At 34.5% G+C, this 11367-nt stretch overlaps 1 protein-coding gene across 1 annotated transcript; it reads right to left on the bottom strand.

Moving 5' to 3' along the window:
- Window positions 1-9018: 9018 nt before the first annotated feature.
- Window positions 9019-10359, bottom strand: LOC132170901 (protein LIGHT-DEPENDENT SHORT HYPOCOTYLS 5-like). The gene has a single exon (XM_059582050.2). It carries the CDS (start codon window positions 10082-10084, stop codon window positions 9410-9412), a length of 675 nt encoding a protein of 224 aa, XP_059438033.2. The 5' UTR covers window positions 10085-10359; the 3' UTR covers window positions 9019-9409.
- Between the last annotated feature and the right edge of the window lie 1008 nt (window positions 10360-11367).

Below are 11367 nucleotides of genomic sequence, written 5' to 3' on the forward strand. Positions count from 1 at the left end.
ATACACTTATAACAAAGATTAAACGAAAAAATATATTTTACACCCCTGAACTATCCACCTATTTGTACTTTGACCTCCAATATTTAAAAAGTGACACTTGACCCCTCCAAACTTTCAAATTGTTGCAATTCGACCATTCTGACTTTTTTTTTTTTTCCAAAATGCCCACATCCCAAGTTAAAAAATAATAATAATAATAATAAAATAAAAAATTAAGGGGTGTTTGTTCTGGGGTGGCCGAAGCCACCCCTAGGCCCAAATGGGGTGGCCGGCCACCCTTTCATTTTTATTTTATTTTTTTTATTTTTTAAAAAAAAAAAAAACTTGGGATGGGGGCATTTTGGAGAAAAAAAAGTAAAATAGAATGGTTGAATTGCAACAATTTGGAAGTTTGGGGGGTCAAGTGTCACTTTTTAAACATTAGAGGTCAAAGTGCAAATAGGTGGATAGTTCAGGGGAGTAAAATGTATTTTCCTCAAGATTAAAAAAAAAAAAAAAAAAAAAAAAAAAAAAAAAAAAAAGACAATGAGTGGTCAGCGGTCAGAGATGTGATTCGACAGAATATGCTGCAGATCCAGAAACTGATTGTGACGGTGACATTCAATTATATGGTTTTGTAATAGCCTGATAAGCGATTGTGTATGTCATAGATAGTGTTTGGACTGTAAAAATTTCAAATTATATCTTTAGCATTGTATGAGAGAGCAATATGCCCTAGATTGATTTTATATCAATGAAGAGATAACTCATTCGTTTAAAAAAAAAAACAAAAAAACACTCAACATCATCTTGGTAATCATCTCTTGTTAAAAATTTTAGTACTCCTAGCATTTCTATTTAAGATTTTTGGTAGTTAGAGTTAGGGACAAGAAAAAGGGTAAGAGCATATAAAAATAAAGAGGTAGTGTTTATGATCTGTGAGACATGAAAATGGTATGGGCATCGTGGAAACATTTGATAAATTTTCGATTACTACGAGCTTCACTTGAAGAATCACATTTTGATCTTTTTGGGATATTTGGGTAAATATATTGAACTTACATTTTAGCTTATGTCTTTTGAGTAGATTGGATATGTATATGCATTTTGTCATATAATATTTGGTATGACATCAATAAGGATCTTGAGATGTGAATGACAAAAGACATAAGAATTGTTTGTTTTGAGACATTGGGGTTCAATTTTGAAGCATAATTTTTGTTAGAGAACATAAAGATGACTGATGCGAATTAATACAGTTTTTTTCTTTTGACATGTCCACACAAAAAGAGGGAGGGGAGAATCGAACTAGTAACCTCTGTTTCATGAGGCGTGATTCACAACCGATTGTACTACCCTTTGAGAACAAATTAACACAGTTATTGATCACTCATTTGTGTACCAATTTCCTACTACATACTATCACATTGATTGGAGATCCATATCGATAATGTAGAGTAGCGACTTCCAAGTTCAATTTCAATGTTCTTTTTAAACCGGATCATCTAAGGTGTTATCATATAGCTTATTGATGATATACATGTTGGCTGAAATATTGTTGAGTGATCATTTTTTTATTGGGCTTATGCACCTTAACTATTTAAGATTTGGATTCCTATTTAATGTAGTAGACCTAATGTAGACCAAAAACCTTAATTAGGAATTTAGGGCCGGCTCCACCCTTAAGCGGATTAGGCTGCCTAATGTCCTCAATTGATAAATATTAATGAAGATTTATTCCATAAAAAATATTTAAGGCCCTAATTGTAGTCAATATTCTTTAATTAAGGCCCCAAATTATAGTAAATAAATAATCAATAAATACATTAATGTCATTTGATACCAACATTCCATTCTTGAAAGAAGTCTTGAAAAAATTGATAGGGTTAAATAAGAAAATCAAAAAATATATTAATATTAAAGTTATTCTTAAATAAAATTCATTCTCACGTTGTACGTTGTGGATTCGGCTTACCTACAGTAGACCAAACTACCTCATGGTTTATCGCTTGGATTTTTCTAAGGGTTTACTAACCTTTAGAAGTGTAACGTAAATTAAAAAATAAATAAAATAAAATTAGTTCTCACTTTGAACGTTGTGTATTCGGTTTACCTGCAGTAGACCAAACTAATGTAAATTTTTTAAAAAAAAAAACAAAAATCCCTGTATAACTCCCATCAAATTCTTCTTCTTCTTCTTCTTCTACTTCTTCTTTTCTACCCAAACCCCAAGCCTTTTGTCATGGAGTTCTTAAAACTTAAAGCAACTGTGTTTTCATCCAAAACACCATTATACTCCATAAAGTAGAGCCGATCATCAACAATGAATGATGTGTATATATAAACAAACTAAACAAAGATCAACAAAATGTGATTATTTTATTATTATTATTATTATTTTTGAAAGAGAAAAAATTCCATACTTTTTTCATTGATAAAAAGTTGCGAGCAAGAGCTCTTACAAACAAAGCAAAAAACTCTAAAGCAAATCATAACCGAAGCTAAAGTTACAATTAACCAATCAAGTCCAATCAAAGACCACATTATCCGCTAATCCATGAATATTCAATAGGTTTAACCACAGATCTGCACCAAAGAGACACAAGCCAATGCATAGGTAGCGCTCCTCGGCCCTGAAAGCAAAGAACCCCCAAGCCGAAATTCATCATCCTCGACCTGAAAGTTAAGATATCGTTCACATCCACAACCCAAGGATATAGTAAAAATGTGATTATTATATCAATTTGCATGACAAAATGTAGTGCCCCAGAATTTTCAAAATTATTTAAATGGATTATTTTGATGATGATGTTATTTTAGCCGATGATTTTGGGAAATTTATGGTGTTATAGAGAATGATAATTAGAGAATGGTAATTGGTGAAATAATAGGATAGTAAATGGTAAGAGAAATAGTATTGGTAGAAGGATGGTGGAATTGTAGATGTGTAAAGGTAGGTATAATAGTATTGGTAGATGGAATAGTAAAACGAGGGTGGAATTGTAGGTGGATAAATGTAGGTATAATAGTGTTGGTAGATGGAATAGTAAAATGGAAGGTAGAATAGTATTTGATTTTTTCTTATAAATAGAGTTCTTCCCCTTCACAAATTTCACTACTCCTCTCCCTTCTCTTCCACATATTCTTCCTTCTTCCGTTTTCTACTAGGTCTTTCTTCTTTCTCTAAGTGTTTACACGAAACAGAGAGAGAAAGGGCGACACAAAGCGTTACAAGAAAGAAAGAACACGGGAGAGAACGGACTCGAGAAATTAGTTTCAAAAGATATACTAGTGGTGTTAGTCAGATTGGAGCAACTAGATCCTTCAGACCACTTTTAGCTTCAGTCTAGAAGTAAGTAAATTCACTTCCCCTTCTAAAATTACTTCATGTCATGCTATTTATACATTTTTGTATCAAACTGTAAATGATTATTTTATTTACCTGTCATGGAGATATGTTGCATGCATGAAGGATTTTTAAAAAAATTATTTAGAAAGTTTCAATTTCTTTAAATGCTTTCTAAGTACAACAAGTTTATATTTGGAAAAGTTTCCATTTTTTAGGAAAGAAAGTTGAGAAATAAGGATGATTATAAGAAAGAAGAATGATGATAAACCCTCCTACATGTTGCCCTAAGATGCATCAAAAAAAGTACAAAGAAAAGTACAAGAAATGAGTTAAATGTTTATGAAACGAGGGCACATGTATGGAGGAGAGTATTTTTGGCCCCAAGATAAGATGAGATGAGTTCGGTACCGATACTCGGATGGAGGCGAAACCACTGAATCAGGCTATGCCAGAAGGTGGTATTCCATCAACAGACCGTTGAGTGCACCAAGAGAAAGAGTTAATTGACGGTCGGGCATGGCTGAGGCCTCAGTTCAATGCCATGGTCACAAGACCCGCAACCCTCGTACACAGGAGTAACAGTGTACATGGGCCCTAATATGAGAAAATGATAATATAATTTCAACAATGATATACTATGATGATTTATAAAGATAATTTATGACGATGATTTATTACTAGAGGTAATAGTATGTATATGCTATGGGAGATGCAACTGTACATACATGTATTATTATGGCTAAATGTATATTTATTTGTGAAAACGATTTTTAAAACTGAGAACAAGGAGTAAAACTATTTATGGTTGTGGATTTTACTTGTTGGGCCTCCTTTGGGCTCATTCAGTTTTATTTCTTGTTTTCAGGTAGAAAGGACGCTGGAATAGGAGGCCAGAATGGGGGCGGGAATAACTATTAACTTTTAAGTCTTTTCATATCAGTTATTGTAATAATATGATATTCCGCAACTAAAGTTTAATGTTTTCTAATTTCGCTTGTAATAAAATATCTTGAAGAAGGTTTTATAAATTGATAATATCCTTTAAAATTAAGTACTCTGATAGACCTTATAGATCTTTGCAAAAAAATGTTTGTTGTAAAAGAAGAAAAGTGACAAACTCAGCCTTAACGGGTTGGGGATGTTACACAAAAAGTCAAAATTGATGGGATTTCCGATCATCAATGGTGATCTAGAACCGGAAGAATTTCTGGATTGGGTGTTGGATGTTGAAGAGGTTCTTGAATTCAACATGGTGCCTGATGAACGACGAGTCTCTTTGGTGGTACGCACATTCCGAGGAAGAGTTGGTGCGTGGTGGCAACAACTGAAGAAAACTAGGATGCGGCAAGGCAAATTGAAGATCAATAGTTGGGAGAAACTATTGAAATATATGCAAGTCGCTTTTCTTGCCCCATAGTTATACCATAGGCCAAAAGTCACAAAATTGGAGACAATGGACTATGGTTGTGACAAGGAAAATAGAAAATTCCTACAAAAAAGAGGTAGTTAGGGAAACATGGAGTGAGGCGAAGAATTTACGACAGGCCAATTGGACCCGTACTTGCCAACCACAAACCCATAAACTGAATCCATATTATATGTGGATAGAGGGTTTCAGGAATCTGAATTCATTGATGAAAAGTTTCGACATGAAGAAGTTGAAGATCCTTCGCAATGATTTGTGGCTTAGGATTCCCCACCAACCTATGATGAGGAGCGCGAAGAAGATGATTCATGGGAAGAGGAAAAACCCCCGGAGGAGCATGAAGAAGATGGGTTTTATTCCATGTTTGACGGCCTCTACCCCGAAGAAGATGATCAATTGGAAGAGGAAGAGCCCATGAATGACATCGCCGATTATGAAAATGGTGGTAAAGACCTTTCAGGTGAAGTGCCTAATTTTAACGGTGAAGAGGTTGATTATGTTGATTTCCTTGGTGTTAAAGATATTTTAAATTCTCCTAACGAAGATTATGGTGAGTTTTATGAGGATAAGGAAAACTATATGTTCACAAGGGAAACAATAGTTGACCCATTCTTGAGTATTCTCATGACACGTGAAAGGGAAAAGGAGTGAGAGAAGTACGGCAAATCCGAAGTGTTGCCAAGTGGTGTGTAGGGCCGTCACGACAACTGTCAAGGTATTTCAATGATGAGGAGCATCGCACTTATTATGAGATGTTGTCTTGTTTTGATCTTGAGGACAAGTGAGTGGAACAAGTTGATAGGGCATCCGAAGGACCATGGAAATAACCGACTGAACGAAGACGAATTCAATCTAACAATGAGAGAATGATGCAGATTGCGTAGCCGTCAGTTTGTTTTATTTCTAAACCGACTTTATATTGTTATTTTATTAGGGTTAGGGTTTTGAGAGTCTTTATTTCGTTATTTTATTAGGTTTAGGGTTTTGAGGGTATTTATGTTATATTTTATTAGGTTTTGGGTTTTGGGCTATAAATATATGCTTATAGCCTCTAGAGAACGGGAGTTTATGTTGTTTATTGAATTTTGTTGAATAAGAATTACTCACAGGTGAGTTTTCTTCATATTTTTTTTCTTGAAATTATAGGATAGACTCTATATTTTGAGAAAAATTCTCAGATCATTGATAGACTCAAGATCTAGAATTATATATCTGTTGCTTTATTGTTGTTCTTCGCTGTAGCCCACTAAGTCGCGCTGCATCAATGTGCCACATCACTAATTAGTGACGTGGCAAATTCAACACATCAATAAAGTTGTTATTGACGTGGCACTTTTGCCACGTCACTAATTAGTGACGTTGCAAAAAGTGGGTTGCTGTTTGCCATGTCAAAAAAACTTGGAAAAATGTATAATAAGTCTCCGAGTCAAACTTCCAAAATTTAAAACTCATTGAGTTTTTTTTTTCGAAAATTTAATCTCTGGGTCAATTGAAATGACAGTAAAATTTCTACCGTCAAAATTTTTTAACAGCCGTTAGAACCAATCAAAACGCACCATTTTGCCTAATTAAAATATTAATTTTTTATTAATTTAATTTAAAAAATTAGATCTAAAAATAAAAAATTAAATTAAAAAAAATATATAAACAATTTAAGGGTGCGCCACCCTTGGCCACCTCCCAACCCCTATGCGGCCACCCCCAGGGGGTTTAAGGTGGCTCACGACCACCTCATGGGTGGAGAGGTAGCCTGCGGGCCACCCCAAACCCCCTCCGGGGTGGCTCGAGCCATCCCTTGGCCCTTGGGTGGTTTGGGGTCGCTTGCGGCCACCCCATAGGGGTGGTGACTAGGGGTGGCAGCACCACCCCCGGCCACCCTTCAATTTTTTTTTTAAAATTTTTTAAATTAAATTAATAAAAAATTAATATTTTAATCATGTAAAACGATGCGTTTTGAGTGGCCCTAACGGCTGTTAAAAAATTTTGAGTGCAAGGATTTTATTGTCATTTCAATTGACCCAGGAAGTAAATTTTCGAAAAAAAAAAAAAAAAATTATGGAATTTTAACATTTGGAGGGTTGACTTAGAGACTTATTATACATTTTCCCAAAAAACTTCTGTTTTTTGTTGTGACGTGAGTCATTCAGATGGAAGAGAGCAATTTGAACTAGTGATTTTCGCTTTATGAGACGTAGTCTCCAGTCGATTGAATTACTCATCGGAGACTAAAAGTTGATTTATTTTAAATGTGGATGAGAGAATGACTGAGAAAAGACAAATAACAATTATCATTTTTTTTTAACAAAAAGAATGGGTTAATTTCATTTTTAGTACTTAGATTCGCACTTTTTTTTTCTCTCACCTCGGGTTCAAATCCTAACACAAATGGTAGCTAACTTATGGGAAAAGACCAACTTAGTACCTCCGTCACATTCTATCACACATGTCGTCACATACAAATGCCAAGTGTCCTAAAAAAATAAAAATAACTAAAAAAAAAATTTGGGTTTAGTTTTTTAATTTTTTTTTTATTAATTATTTTTATTTTTTTAGGACACATGGCATTTGTATGTGACAGCATATGGCAAACTAATGGAACTTAACAGAGGTACTAAGTTGGTCTTTTCCTGTAAGTGATGCACGTACCATTTGTGATAAGATTTGAACCCCACATAAAATATATATATATATGCAAATTTAGGTACTAAAAAGGTAATTAACCCTAAAAAAAAAAAAAGATGTTACGGTTTTTCCTGGTATTCTCATTATCCTACGTGGACGTGGATATTTTTTTTCTAAAAAAGAATATGAAATACTAGTTGGATAAGATTTTTTTTTTTGCAGAAACAGTAGCATTCTTCTTTAATAAAAACAGAAATATGATATTTCATATTTTATTGTCATTTTCTCATCGTTCTAGTTCTCCGTTAATTTGGCATTGTTAATCTACCTTTAAATTAATTTTATTTTAAAAAATAAATAAAATTCAATAATATATTGAAAATGTAACGTTAATGAAAGAACCACAAGAGAATTCGAGATAACGTTTCTCGTTGATCTATGTGTAAGAGTTTGATGGTGCTGGCCATGTACATAAAAAAATGATGGTACAGGAAAGATGCTGTAGGTGAGTTTTTGTGATTTTTTTTTTAATTTTCCCAATATATTAGAAAGGGAAGCAGCATTAGAGTAGCTGCTAAGAATGCTCTAAGGCTATGTTTGGAAAGGGCTCAAAAAAATGGACTCTACTATTCTTCTCAAAATCAATCTTAACATTCTTACTTTTTTTATCACATCAATCATTTTTTATTACTATTTAAATAAAAAAATTACTACAAAGTAAATTTTTCTTTCCATTTTTTTATACATAATATTTTTATTTTTTTCACTCCTATCAATCAAATCTACCACGGTTTCAGTCCATCTTATTTCTTTTCCAAAAACAAAGCCTAAAGGATTGTAAATGTCATACCCATCAACAGTTTATGTTTTGTTTCAATATTTATTGGTAAAAGTGATTTAGCAAAGAAGCGACATGGTTTGTGTTGTACACCTACGTGACTACAAGAAATCATAATATGTTTGCGTAAATAATTTAAAGAGGAGAAATGTTACTTTTGGGCGTTTTTTCAATCTTAGAAGAATATCATTTTAAAAAAAAAAAAAAAAATTGTGTAATAAATTTGTTAGAAGGTAAATTTTGTTTTTAAGAGACGTGACATTTTTATTTTTTTATTTTTTTATTTTTGTAATTTTACTTTAAATATTTGAATTATTATACGATTCGAAAAAAATTTCAAATTTCAAAAGCTCTTTATTTAGATGTTTAAACTTTTAATTACAATCAATTTAAACACCTCTATTAGATTTTAAACGTTAAAAGTAAAACAATGACATTTATACTCTTAACTTTTTTATAAAACTTTAAATTTACCATTTATTTCAAATTAAAAAATAAATAAACAAAGTAAAAAAAAAAAAAAAAAAAGTCAAGAATACTTTAGCATTTTTAGGAGTAAATTAAGAATGAAAGTTAACTGCTAAATATCACAAAAAAATTTAAATTAACTGTAATTAAAAGTTCATAAATTTGAATTAAAAAAATTTACGGTTTGAAGAGGTTACTCAAATAGCGTATAATTCCAAGTCTAAAGTCAAACTATTCCTTATTTTTTTAATTTCTTTAATCCCATGTAGATATTTTCACTCGTGTTGTCACACGTGTCATCAAAGCTGGGAGAGAATTTTTAAAAAAATTAATTAATTAAATTGAAATAAAGGACAGTACCCGATTTTATTTATTTTCCCTAAAGATGATTTCGACCCCACGCAAAACAAAGGCATGCTGTTGGGCATCATCTTTGTGCTCAGCTAATTCTGGTTAAAATGATTTGATGTGACCATTCAAGCCCCTCCATGCCAAACCAAACATCCCCGCCCCCACCCCCACCCCCACTCTTCTCCACCATATTTCTTTTCTTTTTCTTTTCTGTGGTGGGAATATCTTCCCATTTCCAGAGCTTCTTGATTCTTCCACGGAGGAAATCTATCGAAAATAATAAATAGCATAATAAAAAGATAAAATTAATTCATGCCCACGCACATTACACTAATTAATTAAAACCCCACCCCCCCCCACGACATCCTTTCACATATTAGTTCAGCACAGATAGCTGCATCAACGAGCTTCTGGAATCCGATGAACCTCCGACGGCCGTCACAACCACAACCCCATTTGAGTCCGACATCTCTACATGACCCAAACCGCCATTAACGGTCTCCAGTACTTGTGGCTTCCTACGCTTCCTTTTCTCATACGCAATCCCTCTCGCCTTTGCCTGAGCGTCCCTCACTTCCCTAAGGTACAGCCTCACGGCACGCGCGCCAAACGGGTTGGTCTCCGGCTTCCCGCCGTTTTCTTCGAAGGCTGCGCGGAGGCGGCCGATGAGAGCGTCAAGGCTGCCCCATGCTTGTCGCAGCGGGCAAGGGCAGGGTGCTGGCGGGTGAGGGTGCCCGAAGAACGGGCAGAGGTCAGCGTGGACCTTCGTCTTCCCGAATTGGTCCAGGTACCGGAGAAACTCCAGAACATGGGCGCCGCTGCAGCGGGAGAGAGTCAAGGGCGGGCGGTGGTTCTTCAGGTACTGCACAAACGTGTTCCAGTCCCGCCGCTTCTGGGACTCGTACCGGCTCAGCATCGGCGGAGATGGTGCGATCAACGCCTCGTGGTGGGCTCTCTGGGTGGTCCCCGAAGAAGTGCTGTTCGTTGGGCCTCTGCACCGGCTGAGAGAGGCCGAGGCCGCCGCCGCCGCCGCAGCAACAGCAGCCGACATGTTAAGTTATGGTTCTTTCTTGTTGGGATGCCTACGAGGAGCTTGTAAAAAGACCTGTATGAAAAAAGAAGGAGGCTATGGGAAGCATATGGAAGAGCAAGGGAGGATATATAGGAAGCCAAAGGGAACAAAAGAGGGGCCCATGCATTAGAGAGGAAGAGGAAGAAGACAGTCTGAAAATGGATGACTTGAAAGGTCACGTCAAAATTTTCACCTGCTCTCAATCAATCTCTCTCTTTTGGCACCTTACTCTTACTGGACCTGTACTGGTTAATCCTGAAAAGTCCATTTAAACTTGACAACTCTTGTAGTTGTACATGCGACGTGACTCGCCGGTAACCTTGGAATTCAATTCACCATATGTATATATATATATATATATGTATATATAGTCCAAATCATTGCATACTTTTAAGTCGCGATCTTCAATCAATAGAACTATTTTTTACGACAATAACTATACTTATTTATATTCTTAATTCGAACGGAGAATTAACTAGTTCAAACTAGACAGTGTAAGAAGCAAAATCAAGTGAGACGTATTCATCCGTTCCAAGTTACGTTGTAAGTTAAGTTTGAACTGAAGTTCTTTGAAGCTTGATAGAGATATGAAGATCATTTCCGAGCTATTTGTTCCAAGTTCTATTTTAAGCCGTGTCCGAACTGAACCTATTCCATGGTTTTTCACAAGAATCCTTGTTTTAGTGCGTAAACCTAGCACAGTTCGAACCGAAAAATAACCAATTTGAACTTATCAATCTTGTTTTCATGTAGAAAGAAAAACATGATTCTTATTGTTTGTTTTTAAAATTTTGCATTATATTGACATATACCTATTCAACACGCATTCTATGTGTTGTTTGGGGTTTTAGGCTATATTTTTCATATTCTTTTAATTTCATTTTAAAAATACTAATGCAGCATATTGGACAAATGGCTGTCCCAGATAGGTTTGATGTATTTAACCTTATTTATAATTTCTTTTATTAAAAAAATATTTATATTTACATTTATAATTTTCTTTTTGTTCTTTTTTTTTTAATATCCTTTTATTAAAGGGGATACATATTGTCTTTTATTATGTATGACGCAGCATAGCCGTTACAAATTTAAAGAAAGATGGATGGAATTATCTATTTGATCATTGTTCTAACCTTAGCGAGTAAATCATAAAACTTTAAACCTTGCAGAGTAAATTAATAAAAAGTGATACCTCAGGGACCTCGGAATATTTTTCCAAAAAAAAAAAAAAAAAATTACTTGTCATTGCTTTCTTTTATTTA

The sequence above is a fragment of the Corylus avellana genome, chromosome 1 (assembly GCF_965113065.1).
Source record: "Corylus avellana chromosome 1, dhCorAvel1.hap1.2, whole genome shotgun sequence".
Lineage (NCBI taxonomy): Eukaryota > Viridiplantae > Streptophyta > Magnoliopsida > Fagales > Betulaceae > Corylus > Corylus avellana.

Excerpts from the sequence above, each read along its gene's own strand:
- LOC132170901 (XM_059582050.2), bottom strand. The coding sequence starts at position 10,084 with ATGTCGGCTGCTGTTGCTGCGGCGGCGGCGGCGGCCTCGGCCTCTCTC.